Source organism: Schistocerca serialis, chromosome 1, assembly GCF_023864345.2.
Source record: "Schistocerca serialis cubense isolate TAMUIC-IGC-003099 chromosome 1, iqSchSeri2.2, whole genome shotgun sequence".
In the NCBI taxonomy this organism is placed as follows: Eukaryota; Metazoa; Arthropoda; class Insecta; order Orthoptera; family Acrididae; genus Schistocerca; species Schistocerca serialis.
Window position 1 is genome coordinate 928,898,521 of NC_064638.1, and position 22,810 is coordinate 928,921,330.

Consider the following 22,810-nt stretch of genomic DNA (forward strand, 5'->3'; position numbering starts at 1 on the left):
GTTGTATATCTACAAAGAAAACATGTTTCCAAATGGATTTAGCATGGAAATGGTAAGTCTCTGGACATGGGTTCTTCTTCAAAGTATTATTCCTGATGTGAAACAAGTGCTGTATCACTGTAAGAGGTACAGGGGCCAGAGAGTGTGCTGGGCTTACCCCAATTCACTATTACTAGTGCCATGTCATTGGAACATGCCTGCACTTAACATACAAAGGATTGCACCATAAGTTCAAAGAAGGGCAGCTAATTTTGTAATATCACAAAATAGGGGAGATAGTGCCATGAAATAGGGGAGATGGTGCCACAGACATGATACATGAATTGGAGTGGCAGTCATTAAAACAAAGCCATTTTTTGCTGCGGCGGGATCTTCTCATGAAATTTCAATCACTGGTTTTCTCCTCCAATTGCGAAAACATTTTGTTGGCACCCACCTACATAGGGAGAAATGACCATCACAATAAAACAAGACAAATCGCACAGAAAAATTTAGGTGCTCATTTTTCATGTGTGCCATTCAAGAGTGGAATGGTACAGAGACAACTTGAAAGTGGTTCATTGAAACCCTCTGCCAGGCACTTTATTGTGTGTAGCAGAGTAATCATGTAGATTTAGAAGTAGATATGTCTAGAGTATTCTCTCTTAACACCCATGTACAGATGTTAACACGATTCTCATAATCATTTACACGCAGCTCTTAATGGAGAGAGATGTGATAGCAATAGTATCTTTGTCAATTGGGAATGTATAGGACGCTTGCCTTGTACAATTGTGCAGGAGCTAACATGTGATCCAACTGCAACAGCAAGAACATTAATTCCCCCCCATCTGTCATCATTTGTTTGCATATATTACATTGTATAGGTGTTACTCTACCACTTTCACATAACAGGTTGAAGAGATTGATAAATAATTGTCAAGATGGTTGATGTCTACTGGGATATCTTGCCACATACAATGTACAAAAATAAACTGCATTCTTCCTACATTTTCCATACACCATGAGCATGTCATCTTTTTCTGCATTGGTAAATACCATCATCCACTCATGGCCTTCTGCTTGGACTGTCACACACTAACTGGCTAGTAATTCACAGTGAACTCAAGGAACTCACAAGTACACTGTAAACAAACATAACAACATCATACTCAGCAACTATGCAGGTTGAATCACACAAACAAATGTTGATGTCGAAACTTTTCAAAATACAAGATCTAATGAATGACTTGCACTAGAATCCTGCAACAAACACCACTGACATTCTAATTTGCCCTACTTTTTGTTGTTAATAGGCATTGTTCCATTTTAAAAAAAAACAACAGGTCTGCACAAGACATTCACTTTTTAAGTATTATTATAATCTGTTGATTGGCTAACAATACAAGTCCCTGACTACCAACCAATTCTGTGAAAACTGCATATCAATAGCACTTTCCATTTCCACGCTATTTGCAGTGCAAGTTGTAGCTGGTTCACCTTGTATAGACAGCTAACAGTGTCAATAACAGTGAAATAACTGAAGTTGTATTAATACTTAGTATAAAGTAGCGAATGAAAACAGCAGCCACATAATGTAAGAGGAAGACCAGTGGTTTTTCCAAAGTCTCGGCATTTCTATTAATTTAATAATTCCACAATTTATAAAAAGTAATTACCATAATTAATGGTGTAAGTGTATTGGCACTGTTTGTAGTTAGTTTCTACTATACATAACCAATGAAGCCTGCAATGGTTGCTTACTTCTGTTCACATATTACATGAGTGTTCCACATCCTTGAAGGATCTTCTTCATGATAGCATTTACAGAACACAAGGTGATAATGAACAGATGAATGAATATCTCCTGCTCTTTTTTGTGCACCAAGCATATATTGATATAGGAATCTTAGGGGACTGAATTTACCAACAGGAGCATTCTCCTGTGATCACATAAGACATAATCATTCTTGAAACTTCCTGCCATAGTAGAACTATGTGCCAGAATGAGACTCAAATTTGGGACCTCTGCCTTTCCCAGACAGGTGTTCTACCGACTGAGCTACCTAAGCACAGCTTACAACCCAGGCTCACAGCTTTACTTCCACCAGTATCTCATCTTCCACCTTCCAAACTTCACAGGAGTTCTCCTGGAGAACTTGCAAGACTAGCACTCCTGGGGAAAGAATACTGCAAAGACATGTCTTACCCACAGCCTGGAGGATGTTTCCAGAATGAAATTTTCATTTTGCAGTGGAGTGTGCACTGATATGAAACTTCCTGGTAGATTAAAGCTATGTTTCAGACTGAGATGCAACCTCAGGATTTTTGCCTTTGACAGGCAAGTGTTCTACTCAATGATATATCCAGTCACACCTTACAACCCATCCCCAGAGGTTTACTTTCACCAGTACCTCATCTCCTACCCTTTAAACATCACAGTTCTCATGCTGAACTTGCTAGACTAGCACTCCTGGAAGAGGAGAACTTCGGTGAAGGTTGGAAGGTAGGAGATGAGATAATGATGGAAGTAAAGCTGCGAGGACAGGTTGTGAGTCATGCTTGAGTAGCTCAGGATGTACAGCACTTGCCCACAAAAGGCAAAGGGGAGTTCGAGTCTCGGTCCAGCACACAGTTTTAATCTGCCAGTAAGTTTCATATCAGTGCACACTTTGCTGCAGAGTGTAAATTTCACTCTGCATACTTATTCTTACTTGTAGAAGAAATTTCAACACAGATATAATCATAAAGACAAGATGATGAAACCTTGTAAAGTAATAACTAAATCATTATCTCAGTTGCACTGTTTATGTCTATAGAGTAACAAACCTTTGTAATTTCACTCATGAACTCAGGATAGTTTATAAATCTCAGAAGAACAAATATTGTGTCACATGAAATATAAAAGTGAACTTAGCTCTTTTTGATGCTTGAAAGCGTTTGTGACAACTTCTTATAACAGCAATAGTGAAACAACACAGATTATTCTTATGGAGATATATTATCAGTCTCTTCATATTTAAGATAAAGAAAAAAATGAACAAGAATGAACTTGTGGAACCAATCATACCATAATACTTTCATATTACATAAACATTGTTGTCCCCCTTCTGATTCTTTTTTCCTAGTATATCATTTTGAGGTACGTGAAAAAAAATGTGACTATTAAAATGCTAAGTAGCTAATATAAATAACCATGCAGAATTAATAATGTCACTAGCATTAAATAAATATAATACAAGATTGACATTACTTTTTTTCATCCACCATATACTCACCACACTATACTGATCATCAAAAGGGTGACAGAAAACTCCAGCATCTTCATCATGTCTACAGTTGCTGTTTCCCCAAGAAAAATGAAAGCACTCATTGATTGACTTTTCTTTTCCCGTGCAATGAAGCTGATCAAGCCAGATTTGTCCTTGACCTGGACCATAAGCTGCATTCTTCTTTGGTTCAGCTACTCCATTAAACCCTAACATGCGGCACATCACTTCAGCTTCGTTTTCCCCAAAGTCATCATCACACACTGTCCCCCACAAACCATGGTATCGCACTTCTATACGACCTTCTCTTGAGCTGTTACCACCTGAAAGCCGTATTTCAATAGGTGCCTAATGTTTGGAAAAGAGAAACAAAATGCAGGCATTAATTACCAGTTGTAATACACACAGCAAAAAAAGTTTTGCATCACCTCAGTTCCAAGAGTTCCGGAACCTATACAGAAAATTGGAATAGAGATCAACATAAACATCATTCCCGCCCTTTTTATTGCTCATGAAAACCACACATTGCATGGTGTACTACCATACAGCAAGACCTTCGGAGGTTGTGGTCCAGCTGGCTGTAAACACCAGTACCTCTAATAGCCAGTAACACGTCCTCTTGCATTGATGCGTATCTGTATTGATTGTGGCATACTATTCACAAGTTCATCTGTGGGTCCAGACTGTCCCATTCCTCTATGGTGATTTGGTACAGATGCCTCAGATAGGTTAGTGGGTCATGTCATTCATGACATCATCCACAAACAGCCCTTTTCAATCCATCCCAGGCATGTGCGATAAGGTTCATGTCTGGAGAACATACTGGCCGCTCTAGTTGAGCGATGTCATTATCCTGAAGGAAGTCATTCACAAGATGTGCACGATGTGGGTGGGAATAGTCGACCATGAAGACGAATGCTTCGCCAATATGCTGTCGATATGGTTGCACTATCAGTCGGAGGATGGCATTCATGTATCATACAGCCATTACCATCAGTGGCGTACGTCGGCCCCATATAATCCAACCCCAGAACAGCACTGAACCTCCACTTAGCTGCACTCACTGGGCAGTGTGTCTAAGGTGTTCAGCCTGACCAAGTTGCGTCTAAACACCTCTCCGACCATTGTCTGGTTGAAGGCGTATGCGACACTCATCGGTGAAGAGAATGTTATGCCAATCCTGAGTGGTCCATTTGGTATGTTGTTGGGCCCATCTATACCTCGCTGCATGGTGCTGTGATTGGAAAGATGGACCTTGCCATGGTCATCTGGAACAAAGTTGTGCATCATGCAGCCTATTGTGCACAGTTTAAGTCAAAACAAAACGTCCTGTGGCTGCACGAAAAGCATTATTCAACATGGTGGCATTTCTGTCAGGATTCGTCCAAGCCATAATCGTAGGTAGCGGTCATCCACTGCAGTAGTAGCCCTTGGGCAGCCTGAGCGAGGCATGTCATTGACAGTTCCTGTCTCTCTGTATCTCCTCCATGTCTGAACAACATCACTTTGGTTCACTCTGAGACACCTGGACACTTCCCTTATTGAGAGCCCTTCCTGGCACAAAGTAACAATACGGATGTGATTGAGCCATGGTATTGACCGTCTAGGCATTGTTGAACTACAGGCAACACGAGCCGTGTACCTCCTTTCTTGTGGAATAGCTGGAACTGATTGGCTGTTGGACCCCCTCTGTCTAATAGGTGCTGCTCATGCATGGTTGTTTACATCTTTGGGAGTGTTTAGTGACATCTCTGAACAGTCGAAAGGACTGTGTCTGTGATACAATATCCACAGTCAACGTCTATCTTCAGGAGTTCTGAGAACCGGGATGATGCAAAACTTTTTTTGATGTGTGTACAACAGATATGCTTATAACGATAAAAACAATACTGAAGAATGAGGATTATCTGAGGATGTGTACATTCAAGGACTGAACACAAATGAAAAGTGTGACATCAAATAAAGATAAAATAATCAAAATATCATACATAAGAAACATTAGGTAACAGTCTTGATCAGAAGTGCACAGTTAATGAATGCATTAAGTTACAAGAACTATGTTATGATATGAAGGAGCTAATTACACAGACCATGTCTGTGCCGAGACGCTGATGCATTAAATGTGAAACTATGTCCTTAAGTTATGAAGACAGAACTCAAACAGGACATTAACTCTATGTTTGCGGATGTGGAATAGACTGTTTGGAACTACAGTGATCGGAACTACAGTGATCATTGACTGTGCACCATTCTGAGATAATGTCAGATTTTACCAAAACTGTGCAAAAATTAGTGTCAGTAAAGTTTAGACAGAAGTAAGATAATGGAAAGTGAGTGTGAGAATTCAGTGAGATACTCTAAAATAAATGTACACACTGTTCACAAATTAGGCCTTAGATCATTCCAACAGGCAGACTACTATCTACAAGGCAGTGTGAGGAAAGATATATGTTCATGGGACATGTAATTAGCATGACACCGATTCCTCCCACCATTATTGCCAGTAGATGAATCCTGATGGTGCTGCTACCTCCTTATTCAAGCTGCTCCTCATTTGACCTTATGAAGCTGAGTGGACCCTGTTCCAGAACCCCCCTCCCCCCTACCTCAGAAAAAAATCTGATGAGGCAGTGGGAATCAAATTCAAATGGAAGGAAACAATGATAACCATTCGACTACAGAGGCAGTAGTGAGATAACTGTGGGAATCTTTACTAATCAAATAATTATACAAAGCTGTTTCTATAGACAGAATATTTGTCCAAGCATTTGTTTTCTCAGCACACAAAAACATTTTTCAGTATTAAGAAAGTCCGTACTGTTACATAGTTACAGCATGGCAGCTTACTAAATTTCCTTAAAAACTCTCATCACCTAACCGAATCATTATGTTCAATGGCTTTACAGGTCTTACAAGACTAATAGATGAAAACTCCAGAATGGTCACAACACGTGAGTCTATATTTTCTGTTTCATTGTGTGATTTATTTCCATTTCCTTTTTTAGCAGTGCTGTAATGTTTCTTCTTTACCATATAACAGCAAGGGTATAACAGTTAGTGCTCTCTTAAAAGTTTTGCATCTTAAGTCACTTCTGTATTTATCACAAGTAGTTCTATATGAATCCAAATTTTACAATACTCTTCACAGTAAGCATTAATATATTTATTACATTAGCTGATTAATTTCACAGTTCCTCAGACATACCACAAACCATTTGTACAACACACTGAATTGAATAAGTTTGTTAACAGACTTTTAACATGATCACTATTGGTACTGTTATCATTATTATTATTATTATTATTATTATTATTACCAGGATATTTTAATTAAAAAAACAGAGAATGTTTATAGGCTGTGAACTACCTATTTATAACAGTGATTATTCACTGGTGATGAAATAGGGTTCCACTAATAATCTTGGCTTAAAGAAGAGTGTAATATATTTATTTGTTGATCAATTGTGAATAAGCGACAGTGATTGGTCAAATATTTACCAATCATAATCGCCAAACAGCCTTGTGTTTTGAAGATTATTTCATTTAGATAGCCAGTTCTGGCATCTCAATAATGCCATCTTCAGGCTCCTGCATATTAAAAATGAGTATATACTCAATGTATATCACAGTACACTACAGCTGACTTTGCAGAAAATGAAGTGTAATAATAAAAGACCTTAAACCCACAAAATACAATTTGCAGTGTTAAGAAAAGTACTTGTGCACATGCAGCATAACAAAAAAGAATACATCCACATAATAGTTAGCACCAAACTATTTTGATGTCACAGAGTTATAACATATCACACCATTTTTTAATATAAAAAGCCTAATTTTTATAGACGAGAAGCACACTATTTCTTAGGGAAACCTGTCCTCATTCAAAGCAAAACATTGCAATGCAACCTACAAAGTACACAATAGTGGATGTATCTATCACCTAAGTATTATCACTACTGATGATATATCATAATTAGTTGTCACAACATCAAAAAATCAAGCAGAGCAAAACCCAATGGCCAAAAATATGTTAAGTGAACAACAGTATGACAAGAACATGTGATGAATACTCATAAGATATCCAGAGGGCATATGTTACATAATAAATCAACTAATGAAAAGCCATGACTTGGTGCCACTTATGTATTCGAATTAATAAGTGGGCAAATACCAGAGTGGAAAAATCAAGAACCTCAAATCCAAACTAATTAAGAGGAGTTCTTCCAAATCTCAGATGACAATGTAATTGCTGTTTCCCTAGGAATATAAAGTATCATACTATCATTCTATCTATAAAATGATGAACCCATCCAAATAGGGACTGGCACATAGCAAGCTGTGTCGCAACAGGTAGTGTGAAGATGGAACAATCTAAAAGTAAAGTAAGGGTGCAAAGACCAACAAGACACCAAAATATAAGCCCACTAATTAAGGAACATATTGGCACAAAAAGAGGCAACAGTTGGGAGTGAAAAAGGAGTTGTTAAATTAAAGACTCAACTGCAACTGCTGAGAGCCCCATTAGGCACAAAAATTAAAATTAAGGTGACATTGCAATTTCATATTAGCTCTAACAGTTTTTCATGACTTCATTGCAATAAGCATAATAAATGTTTACTGAAAGAATGAAAAGAACATGTTCACCAAATTTAAGTAGCCCATTTAATAAGTATTCACTGAATGTTGACTCATCTATGAGCATTAACTGAGATATGAAGCTATCAGCATATAGTGGTGAAGCTGGCAGAATTCTAGGGCAGCATAAAAAGGAGATGATTGAAAAGAGAGTATCACTTAAAATAATCAAGAGGGATAGAGACCTTTGTGGAATTAAATGTGGATTCCAGCAACGAATTTGCTTTGATTTCTGCAGAGAGCATATTGATTTGATATCCCCATATCACAGCACACAGCCTACAAAAGTTCTCTGTAGCTATTTTTTAAATTTATTTCATTAAAACATGATAATAATAATAATAATAATAATATAAATAATAATATTCCAGTTCAACTTGGTTGAAAGTATCATGTGCCAAGAAGAGAGAACTCTACTCAAAGACTAAAGCAAAAATAATCTAGAAAATATTAGACATGGTTCTCAGTGAGGTGATATATTATACACGATGTGACTCATGATATAATGCAGAAGCAACCATGAATTGGTGGGGTGCATAGAAAAAGAGTTATAACAACTTAACTGGTTCACACAGGGACAACGGGATACAACACATATTTCTATCATGTCATCCAGCACAACAGGGATGCCGGATGCTCTATCATACGATACAAATTTTGAGTCATCAGGAGTGCCTCAAAAAAATTGTTTTATGTAAATGAAGCAAAGTTATACCCATCTCTCTACATAGTTTCTCAATAAAGCTCTTTCTTCAATTAAAAAACTATGGTTTTTATATTTGCACGAGTTCTCTGTTATGCAGGCTTTCTTATTTGATTTTACGGAAACTAGCTGGTAAATAAATTGATTTTTTCACATCTTTTAGTCTCACATCATAGTTTGATAATGAACTGGCTTTCTTTTCACTATTGCCCATAGTTATTGTTATACTTCAGTATTAAGTCCCCTAAAGAGTGTATTTTGAGAAGTTTTCTGTGAAGAATATTGTCACTGTCTAGTTTGCATGGTGGGTTTAAGGTGATACACTGCGCACATGAAATATAGCTAATATATTGAAATTGTTCCTAAAATTAAAAGGAGAGCAATACCTCTTTCATTTCTCAATAAAATATACAAGGCATGTTGGACGTTATTCAAGAGGAGTTGGCAGCTAAGCACCGCACGTGAGGCTATTGCCACCTATTATGTGGAGCTGCCTCATGTTTCTCTTTTTTGTATGTTTGTGGATACAAGTCAAAGTTGGTTATAAAAAAATTACTGAAATGAAAAGAATAGAAAAAGAGTTACCATATTTACTCGAATTTAAGCCGCACTCGAATCTAAGCCGCACCTGAAAAATGAGACTCAAAATCGAGGAAAAAAAATTTTCCCGAATCTAAGCCGCACCAGAAATCTGAGACTCGAAATTCAAGGGGAGAGAAAAGTTTTAGGCCGCACTTCCAAATCGAAACAAACTTGGTCCATTGTAATATTAGACACAATTTAGGTTGAATGAATGACGATACAGCTGTAGTAGTTTGGTTCGAGTCGTAAGCTTAGCAGTTAAGCTTTACCAGGTAGCCGCTGTTATGCGTCAGGCGCTCCGTCCATATTTATACGGGTACCCTTCCTTTTTCGCGTGCTTCGTCTGGTTTGAATTGATTGCTTATTTTTCTTTGATCTGACAAGTTCAGTTCTCTTTGTTATAGGTGTTTCCGTCACTCAAAGCTGAAAATGCATTACTGTACTGTGTCATGCATTGTTTGTCGCATTCTGAAAATGAGGGTTTACGGCCTGTCGCCGCTCGCGGCATGGTTTGCTTTTGTGCACGCTACCGCCGCTTACAATAAAAAAATAAATAAAAAAAAAAAAAATAATAAAATAAAAAGAGAGGAATCGTCTCATTAGCGAAACAATGGCATGAGACTGCTATTCGTTGCTACTTACACTGCTGCTTTCTTTGATAATGATCAACAAGAATCAAATAATAGACTGCGTATGATATAAGATGTTCTGAACGAGAATTTAAGCGAAAATTTTTTCCGTTTGAAAATCTTTGCTGACGCCTCTTTAGTACATTACATTGTGCATAGAAATTAGAGACATCTTAGATTTAAAAATCTAGTCAATTGCTGTGCTTCATTTTTGACTGTATCACTATTAGGCATAAGAATAATACGAATATAAACATGACATGGTATGTATATTCTTCCGCGTCTGCTGTTGTCTCACTCTGGTTTCGTAGTTTATTAGGCGGACAGGATTTAAATGAGATAGCAGCAAACACGAAAGAATACATGGCAAAATGTTTATATTCGTATTATTCTTATGGTGAAGAGAATACTGCATGTGATTCACAATTCATAAAAGTTCCTATTAGCAACCATTTCTTCTCACAGTTAGGAAAAAATTCAGAAAGCAGAGTTGGCCATATTGACAAATATCCCAAACAGTCTTGCCAGTCGGATTTTCGTAGTACATTGAAATACTGCTACGTTCGAAGAGGAACAATAAGGAATTTGTATTTACTTCGTTGGATAATGTATGAAAATGCAGTGGTCGAAACTCGGGGCGGAGAAAAAAAAGCTCGTCTTCCACCTTTTTTTTATTTATTTACTGACGCAGAGGTTTTGGTGCCAGTATTTGTCTTTGTGCCTGTGAAGCATGCCTGCGTAGCGCTACATATATTCGACGACAGAAGTTAGTTGTAACGGCACCTACCAACATTTTTCAGAACTTACGCTTACTTTGCACTCGATTCCAAGCCGCAGGCGGTTTTTTGGACTACAAAAGCCGGAAAAAAAGTGCGGCTTAGATTCGAGTAAATACGGTATAACAATTTAACTGGTTCACACAGGGACAACAGGATACCAACACCAACACATATTTCTATCATGTCACCCAGCACAACAGGGATGCCGGATGCTCTATCATACGATACAAATTTTGAGTCATCAGGAGTGCCTCAAAAAAATTGTTTTATGTAAATGAAGCAAAGTTATACGCATCTCTCTACATTGTTTATCAGTAAAGCTTTTTCTTCAATTAAAAAACTATGGTTTTTAAATTTGCATGTGTTCTCTGTTATGCAGGCTTTCTTATTTGATTTTACAGAAACTAGCTGGTAAATAAATTGATTTTTTCACATCTTTTAGTCCCACATCATAGTTTGATAATGAACTGGCTTTCTTTTCACTATTGCCCATAGTTATTGTTATACTTCAGTATTAAGTCCTCTAAAGAATGTATTTTGAGAAGTTTTCTGTGAAGAATATTGTCACTGCCTAGTTTGCATGGTGGGTTTAAGGTGATACACTGTGCACATGAAATATAGCTAATATATTGAAATTGTTCCTAAAATTAAAAGGAGAGCAATACCTCTTTCATTTCTCTAGAAAATATACAAGGCATGTTGGACATTATTCAAGAGGAGTTGGCAGCTAAGCACCGCACGTGAGGCTATTGCCACCTATTATGTGGAGCTGCCTCATGTTTCTCTTTTTTGTATGTTTGTGGATGCAAGTCAAAGTTGGTTATAAAAAAATTACTGAAATGAAAAGACAACCAGCATTCATCAGCTGCTGATGCGGACTGGATGTTTTTTCAGTTGTTGCTCCCTTCGTTGATTTCAGGAAAGTTTGTAACAGTCATAAAAGAGATCAGAAAGATGAATTTACGTTGCTTCTGGATGAACAACTGGACAAAGCCAAGGAGGACACATTACGATTTTATTTAACAACATGAGAGTCTTCCATTTCTTCCAACACACTGCCTACCTCTATGCACAGCTCACCACCCATGACAGGCTCACTTCAAACCCAGCGTTTCTTCAGAATACTCCTAAAGCTAAATCATATACTACTTTGCAAAACTGAACAGTTGCAGAAATACTATCTTAACTTTATTAATTTGTAACAGTCTGACTATTCATACATGAAAAAAAATCCATGAGAACTCCAGATATGGGGAGGAAGATGGTGTCATAAGAAGCTTCTGATAAATGAATGCGGAGGGGGGGGGGGGGGGGGCATACTACAATAATGACTTTTCTTTCTTCTCAGCTGAGGTATACTAGTAATAAACAGTAGTTTAACCACAGTTTTTAAACAGTGATAATTTATATGGAAATATTAAGTATTTTAAAATTTGTGATTTATAAAACTCAACAAAAATTTCAATACCATGTTAAAATATGGGATTTCCTGAGATTTTATGAAAGCACTAAAATTCCTCAAGACTTTCCTGATTTTTTCAGGTAAAATGTAATTCCCTGAGAATTCTAGGTCCTCCAGAATAATCACCACACTGTGTAATTATTATTTACGTTTGTACCAAAATAAATAAGGTTACATAAGGGATGGTCTTACAATTATTTAGAAACTTTAATCAATGTACCTTACTGTAATGAGCAGTTTATAAGCAGGAGAAATAGGTAGTTAAAAATTTGTGTCCTGTTTTGTCAGAGGAGCTAATATTAGTTGAGTAAAAAGTGGAAACTGACTGAACTTTCTACAGAATTCATGTAATTTGTGTTTGTGCTGGGAGACCTCATGAGAAGCACAGCCAAACTATCAACAATGTAGGAAAAGATGGATTGTTACTTACCATAAAGATGACTCATTAAGTTGCAGACCAGTACAATTAAAAGATGCTTGCACATAAGCTTACAGCCACAGCCTTCACCAGAACAAGGAAGAGAAACACACACCATTCATTCACACAAGGAAGCATACCTCACTCACAAAAACATGACTGCCAACTCCAGTAGCTCAGACCAGAATTCTGATCCGAGCCACTGGAGTTGGTGGTCAAGCATGCTTGAGGTTTGCTTGCTTTGTGAATGAATGGTGTGTGCTTCTCTTGCTCTTTCTCATTATGACAAACACTGTGGCTGAAAGCTTATGTGTAAGTGTCTTTTCATAATGCCTGTCTGCAACTTAACATGTCATTTTTACAGAAATCTATCTTTTCCTACATTGTTGATATTCCAACCAGGACTTTCCATTGTTTGATACAGCTGATATGTTTGATATTTATGGCAATATAAGGGACATTCAGAGCATCCTTTTCTTTTTCAGATTTTTGTACTTTAAATGATGATAAACTGCTATAAAGTCTTCTTTAGAAGAGCTCATGATTGCCACTGAAACTGGAACAGAAACGTGATTTGTGTTGTCTTGTTACTTGTCATATCATGAGATGCACTGTGTACCATACTGCATACTGTTTTGTTCCAGTGGGAACATGAGTATTACACTGTTAAGCATCATGTCATGTAAACTGCTATAAAGTCTTCTTTAGAAGAGCTCATGATTGCCACTGAAACTGGAACAGAAACGTGGTTTGTGTTGTCTTGTTACTTGTCATATCATGAGATGCACTGTGTACCATACTGCATACTGTTTTGTTCCAGTGGGAACTTGAGTATTACACTGTTAAGCATCATGTCACGTGATCTATGTTGCAATGTGTCAAATCATTTATCATTTTACCTCAGTGAGAACCCCACCTTAAAAAAAGGAAAAACTGTATCACAAATGAAATTTAGCATAGTACTGTCATGCAGATAATAATAGTATCAGTACCTTCAGCATGAAATTCAGTGAAATTTTTTTAAGAAATTAACATGATGAAATAGGCCAGTGCATACCTATAGGAAGTGGAGTCACAAATACTACTGACAGACACGTTTTAAAGTAGTAGGGTTTCATTCAAAAGCTAGGTAAAATTTCTCTACTCTTAATTTTGCATATTGGTAGTTATGGTACCTAGGGTAAGTATTGGTCAGCTATTCTAGCTGTAAAGAATTTTTCTTGATGTAAGTTAGTTTACAGAAAAATGAAAAACTGATTTTGAATCCTAGTTTGGGTATCAGTCAAGTAACAAAGCATTTACAAAAACTACAACAAAGAGATTAACTATGTGCCCACATTATATCTAACAGTTTCTTAAAAGATTTTTGAAAAATTGGACTATAACAGAAAACAGGCCCTTTTCCTAACACTAACTTGTAAATAATCTCTTAGTTCTAACAGAAGACAATTTTTTCACCTACCTGTTTAATACCACTATTATGTATTATCTGTTTGTAATTTAGGACCCATTGTTGTTGTGGTCTTCAGTCAAGAGACTGGTATGATGCAGTTCTCCATGCTACTCTATCCTGTGCAAGCTTTTTCTTCCCCCAGTACCTACTGCAACCTACATCCTTCTGAATCTGCTTATGTATTCATCTCTTGGTCTTCATATATGATTTTTACCCTCCACACTGCCCTCCAATACCAAATTGGTGATCCCTTGATGCCTCAGAACATGTCCTACCAACTGATCCCTTCTTTTAGTCAAGTTGTGTCACAAATTCCTCTTTGCCCCAATTCTGTTCAATACCTCATCATTAGTTGTGTGATCTACCCATCTAATCTTCAGCATTCTTCTGTAGCACCACATTTCGAAAGCTTCGATTCTCTTCTTGTCCAAGCTAGTTATCATCCATGTTTCACTTTCATTCATGGCTACACTCCATACAAATACTTTGAGAAAAGACTTCCTGGCACTTAAATCTATACTCAATGTTAACAAATTGCTCTTCTTCAGAAACACTTTCCTTGCCATTGCAGTCTACATTTTACATACTCACTACTTCAACCATCATCAGTTATTTTGCTCTCCAAATAGCAAAACTCATTTACTACTTTAAGTGGCTCATTTCCTAATCTCATTCCCTAAGCATCACCTGATTTAGTTTGACTGCATTCCATTATCCTCGTTTTGCTTTTATTGATGTTCATCTCATGTCCTCCTTTCAAGACACTATCCACTCCGTTCAAGTGCTGTTCCAGGTCCTTTGCTGTCTCTGATAGAATTACAATGTCATTGGCGAACCTCAAAGTTTTTATTTCTTCTCCATGGATTTTAATACCTACTCATTTTATCTTTTGTGTCCCTTACTGCTTGCTCAATATACAGATTGAATAACATCAGGGATAGGCTACAGCCCTGTCTCAGTCCCTTCCCAACCACTGCTTCCCTTTCATGCCCCTTGACTCTTATAACTGCCATCTGGTTTCTGTACAAATTGTAAATAGCCTTTTGTTCCCTGTATTTTAACCCTGTCACCTTCAGAATTTGAAAGAGAGTATTCCAGTCAACATTGTCAAAAGCTTTCTCTAAGTCTACAAATGCTAGAAACGTATGTTTTCCTTTTCTTAATCTTTCTTCTAAGATAAGTCGTAAGGTTAGTATTGCCTCACGTGTTCCAACATTTCTACGGAATCCAAACTGATCTTCCCCGAGGTCCGCTTCTACCAGTGTTTCCATTCGTCTGTAAAGAATTCGCGTTAGTATTTTGCAGCTGTGACTTATTAAGCTGATAGTTCGGTAATTTTCACATCTGTCAACACCTGCTTTCTTTGGGATTGGAATTATTATATTCTTCTTGAAGTCTGAGAGTATTTCGCCTGTCTCATACATCTTGCTCACCAGATGGTAGAGTTTTGTCATGACTGGCTCTCCCAAGGCCATCAGTAGTTCTAATCGAATGTTGTCTACTCCCGGGGCCTTGTTTCGACTCAGGTCTTTCAGTGCTCTGTCAAACTCTTCACGCAGTATCTTATCTCCCATTTTGTCTTCATCTACATCCTCTTCCATTTCCATAATATTGTCCTTGAGTACATCGCCCTTGTATAAACCCTCTATATACTCCTTCCACCTTTCTGCCTTCCCTTCTCTGCTTAGAACTGGGTTGCCATCTGAGTTCTTGATATTCATACAAGTGGTTCTCTTCTCTCCAAAGGTCTCTTTAATTTTCCTGTAGGCAGTATCTATCTTACCCCTAGTGAGACAAGCCTCTACGTCCTTACATTTGTCCTCTAGCCATCCCTGCTTAGCCATTTTGCACTTCCTGTCGATCTCATTTTTGAGACGTTTGTATTCCTTTTTGCCTGCTTCATTTACTGCATTTTTATATTTTCTCCTTTCATCAATTAAATTCAATATTTCCTCTGTTACTCAAGGATTTATATCAGCCCTCGTCTTTTTACCTACTTGATCCTCCGCTGCCTTCATTATTTCATCCCTCAAAGCTACCCATTCTTCTTCTACTTTATTTCTTTCCCCCATTCCTGCCAATTGTTCCCTAATGCTCTCCCCGAAACTCTCTACAACCTCTGGTTCTGTCAGTTTATCCAGGTCCCATCTCCTTAAATTCCCACCTTTCTGCAGTTTCTTCAGTTTTAATCTATAGTTCATAACCAATAGATTGTGGTCAGAGACCACATCTGCCCCTGGAAATGCCTTACAATTTAAAACCTGTCACCTAAAGCTCTCTCTTACCATTATATAATCTATCTGAAACCTTCCATTATCTCCAGGCCTGTTCCATGTATACAACCTTCATTCATGATTCTTGAACCAAGTGTTAGCTATGATTAAGTTATGCTTTGTGCAAAATTCTACCAGGCGGCTTCCTCTTTCATTTCTTACCCACATTCCATATTCACCTACTATGTTTCTTCCTTCTCTTCCTTTTCCTACTATCGAATTCCAGTCACCCATGACTATTAAATTTTTGTCTCCCTTCACTATTTGAATAATTTCTTTTATCTCATCATACATTTCATCAATCTCTTCATCATCTGCAGAGCTAGTTGGCATATAGACTTGTACTAGTGTGGTAGGCATGGGCTTTGTGTCTACCTTGGCCTCAATAATGTGTTCACTATGCTGTTTGTAGTAGCTTACCCATACTCCTATTTTTTATTAATTATTAGACCTACTCCTTGATTACCCCTATTTGATTTTAGGAACCATTAAAGACAACATTATTTTGATCAGCCACATCTTTGGAATACATCACCAAAGTTAATGGTTCAGTTATGTTATTCTATGTGCAACTGTTGTAATTTGTCTATAGTTCATTAGTTGATGTGTCACATATTTTATCTTAGCTGAATAATCTTACATTTCATTTACACTGAAATAATCCCTCTTGTCTTATCCCTAATGCTAACGTTAATATTTTTCATATCTGTAAATGGAGATACTCTATAGATGCATAAGTTTAAAATCTTTGATCCAACAAAATGCACGACATACTTATCTTTGCACCCGATGATGGCATAACAGTCGAAAACCAGTCATCACTGTCTATGGAACAAAGTAGGAACTTAATTTTGGATCCAAAATTCTAAACGAGTTGTCCACAGACAATACAAAGGAAACTGCAATCTCAAGTAATGTGGGGCAAATCTAAAATGCTATCTTTATTAGCCACAACTTCTATAAATTATCCTAATATTTGGTTTCTGGGGTGAAAATCACTGTTATCACTGTAGCAAAGAATGTTTATTGTAAATATACCTCCGTCACACACTGTTATTATTCATAAACAGCTTTTTAGCATATTGTGGTTGAAGAACAGTAGCTGGATTTACAACTAAAAACAAAGATTTATTTTAAATTCCATTTCTCACACTAATTATGTTGGACACAAATTTGTAATATTTCTCAGCTGCTACTAGAGCGTAGTAAGTATCTTTAACAAATGACATAAGCTGCCTATTCTTAATGAGACTTAGTTATCAATGTCATCTATACAACAAAATTATCACAGCTGCTAGACTCTGGTAATGAGTATTCAATTTGGTTACATACCCTTGAGGGCTTTCCCTCATGCTGGCATCTAAGGAGCATGGAGTGTAAAATCAGTATACACAGAATTAGGTTCCTTCATTCACACACCATGGTTCATAAATGACTGGCAAGAACAAGAACCTTCAAATGAAGTCTCACTTAAGCCAACTTATTTATCAATCAAGAGAAGCAGTCGCTGCAAACTACTACTGTGTGAAGTATACTAACAACAAACTATGACTACTGCTAATCTACCCACGTATATAGTTATGGGAATTACTTAAAATTATGTTAGGAGTAAATGCAGCTATTCAGAAAAAGCCACTGCTCTGTTACACGGCTCAGCCACTGTTTTCATCTGTCATTTCAAATTAAGAATATGTCTATCTTAAGTGATTTCCAAGAACACTATGAGCTGTTTATACCCAGGAAACATTAAAACCAATAATCTATGACACAGAGTTCTAGTTAGTACGCACTGGACTCACATCCAGGAGGACGATGGTTCAATCCCGCGTCCGGCCCTCCTGATTTAGGTTTTCCGTGATTTCCCTAAATCGCTCCAAGCAAATGCCAGGATGGTTCCTTTGAAAGGGCACGGCCGACTTCCTTCCCCCTCCTTCCCTAATCCGACGAGACCGATGACCTCGCTGTTTGGTCTCTTCCCCCAAACAATCCAATCCAATCCAATCTAGTTAGTACCTACAGTCAGGAGGTGATACGTGTAGTATTGTGAATAAACATATACACTGATGAGACAAACCATTATGACTACCTGCTTAACCCTTTTAGTGCCAAATACGATCTGATCGTGATCCAGATTTTCGGCGAAAAATGCCAGTAACGATCTGATCGTGATGCCTTTCTCATTCGCTAGGAAATACTAACAACTTTGCCTTCAAGCGCGGAAAAAATGAATGAGAAAGGCAGATCGTTACTGGCATTTTTTGCCGAAAATCTGGATCACGATCAGATCGTATTTGGCACTAAAAGGGTTAATAGTGGGTTGGTCAAACATAGCAACATATTACAGCAGTAATTCTGTGTGGCATGGATATGACAATTCCTTGGTATATTTCAAGAGGTATGCAGCACAAGATGTCCACACTCAGGTCGAGCAATTCCCATAAATTATGGGCCAGTAGTTTTTGAGTGTGGAGCTGGTGCACGATAGTGTCCCAGATGTGTTTCAATGTGTTCATATAAAGCAAATTTGGTGTCCAATACATCAACATGACTTCATGATCACAGTTCTTAAACCACTGGAGAATGATTCTGCCCTTGTGGCATGGGCAATTATACCGCTGGAAGACGCCATCACCATTGAGGAAGACATCATGGTGAAAGGAATGCATGTATTCAGCAATAATGTTTACATAGTCACAGCTCTCACGGTGCCTTTGAGTAATACCACAGGTCTCAAAGAAGCCTAGATGAATGTCCCTAATGTGTAATACTGCCCCCATTGGCCTTCACCAGTGGTGCAGTGCCTATTTCAAGCAGCAATTCACCTTGATGACGCTGTATTCAAACACAGCTATTGACCTAGAGTAACAAGAAACATGTGTCATCCAACCAGGCAATTCATTTCCATTCATCCTCAGTCTGATCTCAATCATCCCATGCCCACTGCAACAATAACTGACAATGTCATTATATCAATATGGGTACATTAGGGATCATCTGCTGCATAGTCACATAATCAACAATTCAACAAGGTCCACTGGATGGCGTACTCCAGACATGTACCAAGCTTGTTTGGTAAAGGATATCACAACAACGGAAGAACTCATCAAGTGGTGCCAGCATATTGAGGAAATGGAACAGAAAAAGAGTCACATGAAAAGGTATGACACACTCCCAAGTTTGTCTACAACCTTGCCTCCATCATGTGCCAGGTACTGAGAGAAGCATTTTCTAGCAACCAGAACTTTCAAACCAGGTGAGCAAGAGATAGCAGGCTTGAATATTCATGCGGTATGTTAGGATATAATAGACAATGTTGAAAAAGAGGTTTGTTGATCTTTAGCAACAATTTCTGCCACCAGTCAGCCATGCCACAAATAATGGACTTGAGCAGCTCGGACTTGTGCCGCAGTCATCAAACAACAATCCAACACTTGACCAATGCAGATACAGCGAACTCTTCAGCCAAGTATAACACCCATAACTGACATCTGGAGTACTGAGGATAAGATGCCATTGAGCACCGTGGAATGTTGTATGTTACTGCAGAGAATGAAAGTGAGTTTTTCACGACTCGGTGCTGTGAGATGCCACATATCACTAAAGCTGAGGAGCATTTTTTCAAAACTTGATGTATGCAAAAAAATTTCAAATTTGAGTTAGGTGTGGTAATGGCATTATGCTGACCTTTTACATCAACCCCCGAACCAAGTTTTAGCAAAATTTGACTACTGCTATGTATGTCAACACTCCAAATCACATTTTAGCAAAACACAATATATGCACTCTTACTGTAACAGCAAATGTCGACAAATGCATCTTGGCTCTCTTTCTGTAGCAGGCAGTCAACAATAATGGAGTTTACTAGTTGCTTTAAGTGATGTTATTCATTGCTATAACAATATTTACTAGTGGGAATGGTGTTGCAACCAGACTTCATTGTCATTGGAACACCTGTAGCTTACTTTTAGACAGATATTCACTTGACACTCACATCTACAAGGAAGTATTGCAAGTGAAAGCAGTATGGACAATGATGCTTGTGATTCTGAGAATGGTATACAGGTCAAAGGATGTTCCGACAGGAGAAAATTCCGATTCAAGAAGACCTTACATCAACCTGAAATCCAAAGCAAAAAGTGTACAAAGGAAACTATTAAATGCAAATCAAGGTTGACAAGACTGACCAGAGAAAGACTAAGACTGTCTTCATGATGCCTGATGGCATCTATTAATTCTACGTTATGCTATTTGAACCATATGATGCTCCCACCTCCTTTAAGCCTATGATGGATACCTGCTCCGCCACTTTATGTGGGCAATGTTCCATTGCTATCTGGATGACACTGTCACTTTTTTCAGAGACATCTGAAGAATGTACTCTGCATGATAACTGAGCTGAAGTATTTTTAGAGTGAAGAACTCCACCTGAAGCTGAGAGAGTGCATCTTCATTGACTGAGAAATAAAAATCTTGGGGCACCTACTGAATGACAGTGGAGTCCACCCTGATCCAGGGAAAATAGGAGCAGTCATAAATTTTTGGAATCCTCAGTACATTTGTAATGTGATAAGTTTTCTCAGAATGTGCTTGTACTACCAGATATTCATAAAGAACTTGTGTACCAAGGCATTCTCCTAGTCTGAACTACTACAGCAGGATATCAAGTATTCCTGGAATTATGTGCAAGGAAGATTTTTCCTTGTCCTTAGAGCAGTGTTAACACCTTTCCACTCCTAGCATTGTATGACAAGGATGCCAAAACAGAACAGGGTGAACACACACTGACAAGAAGAAAAAAATCCTGAATTCTTCCCAGATTTCTCGGTTAAAAATATACTTTTTCTCGGATGAAAGTATTCTTTTTCCCTGGTGAAAATTTGCTTTTTCCCAGGTAAAAGTACATTTTTTCTGAGTTGAATAACAACATACTTTCTCTCAGAGCTGTAAAAATTATCAATCCTTTGAATAGTGACGGTTTTATGTACCAGTATAGAATTTCTCAGCATTTTAGGAAATGGAACTCAGCAAAAAACAATGCACTTTGTAAAGATCTTTGATTTGTGGCAATATTTACACTGCATATTTTCATTTACAAAAGTATAAACACAAATTCCACCAAATACAGCACAGTAGCTTCTGAAGCACTGAAATTTAGAGTGTGACGTGCTTTTGTCAGCCCACTGTAGCTCATGTCATGCATTCTTTCCAACCAAAGACGGTAGATATTAATAGCATAGGACATGTGATGCAGCCAACCAATAGGTACAACACTTAAGTACTGCAAACATACAAATATGAACAGTTAATCATTTACATTAATACAGGCACATACAGGTACAATAAAGGCTAAGCTTTCACATATAATCTTGATCGTCAAAAAGTCCCCCTCCGAAGCTGTGTTTATGCAAGATCTTAAGAGCACAGCTTAAACTGCAGCAGCTGAGTATTTCTGACAAGCAAGTTTATAAATTTCACTGCAGTGCACTGAACATTTTGTAGGTTCCCTGGCTGAATACATTGAATACATGTTCCGTCATGCACTTACTTTTCCATAGAAAAGTCAATTACATGTGCAATAGCTCAACAACTCTCTCTCTCTCTCTCTCTCTCTCTTTCTCTCTCTCTCTCTCTCTCTATCTCTCTTTGTGTATGTGTGTGTGTGTTTATTTATTTATATATATGTTGTTGTTGTTCTTGTTGTTGTTGTGGTCTTCAGTCCCGAGATTGGTTTGATGCAGCTCTCCATGCATATATATATATATATATATATATACACTCCAGGAAATGGAAAAAAGAACACATTGACACCGGTGTGTCAGACGCACCATACTTGCTCCGGACACTGCGAGAGGGCTGTACAAGCAATGATCACACGCACGGCACAGCGGACACACCAGGAACCGCGGTGTTGGCCGTCGAATGGCGCTAGCTGCGCGGCATTTGTGCACCGCCGCCGTCAGTGTCAGCCAGTTTGCCGTGGCATACGGAGCTCCATTGCAGTCTTTAACACTGGTAGCATGCCGCGACAGCGTGGACGTGAACCGTATGTGCAGTTGACGGACTTTGAGCGAGGGCGTATAGTGGGCATGCGGGAGGCCGGGTGGACGTACCGCCGAATTGCTCAACACGTGGGGCGTGAGGTCTCCACAGTACATCGATGTTGTCGCCAGTGGTCGGCGGAAGGTGCACGTGCCCGTCGACCTGGAACCGGACTGCAGCGACGCACAGATGCACGCCAACACCGTAGGATCCTACGCAGTGCCGTAGGGGACCGCACCGCCACTTCCCAGCAAATTAGGGACACTGTTGCTCCTGGGGTATCGGCGAGGACCATTCGCAACCGTCTCCATGAAGCTGGGCTACGGTCCCGCACACCGTTAGGCCGTCTTCCGCTCACGCCTCAACATCGTGCAGCCCGCCTCCAGTGGTGTCGCGACAGGTGTGAATAGAGGGACGAATGGAGACGTGTCGTCTTCAGCGATGAGAGTCGCTTCTGCCTTGGTGCCAATGATGGTCGTATGCGTGTTTGGCGCCGTGCAGGTGAGCGCCACAATCAGGACTGCATACGACCGAGGCACACAGGGCCAACACCCGGCATCATGGTGTGGGGAGCGATCTCCTACACTGG

General features: G+C 38.5%; 1 protein-coding gene across 2 annotated transcripts in view; it reads right to left on the minus strand.

Moving 5' to 3' along the window:
* The window catches only part of LOC126412402 (serine protease svh-1-like), a 467,630-nt gene that overhangs the window by 99,658 nt on the left and 345,162 nt on the right, over nt 1-22,810 (minus strand). For both annotated transcript variants that reach the window (XM_050081990.1, XM_050082000.1), the window contains one exon: nt 3,258-3,596. In XM_050081990.1, the coding sequence (XP_049937947.1) occupies nt 3,258-3,596 (339 nt within the window). The remainder of the gene's footprint in view (nt 1-3,257; nt 3,597-22,810) is intronic.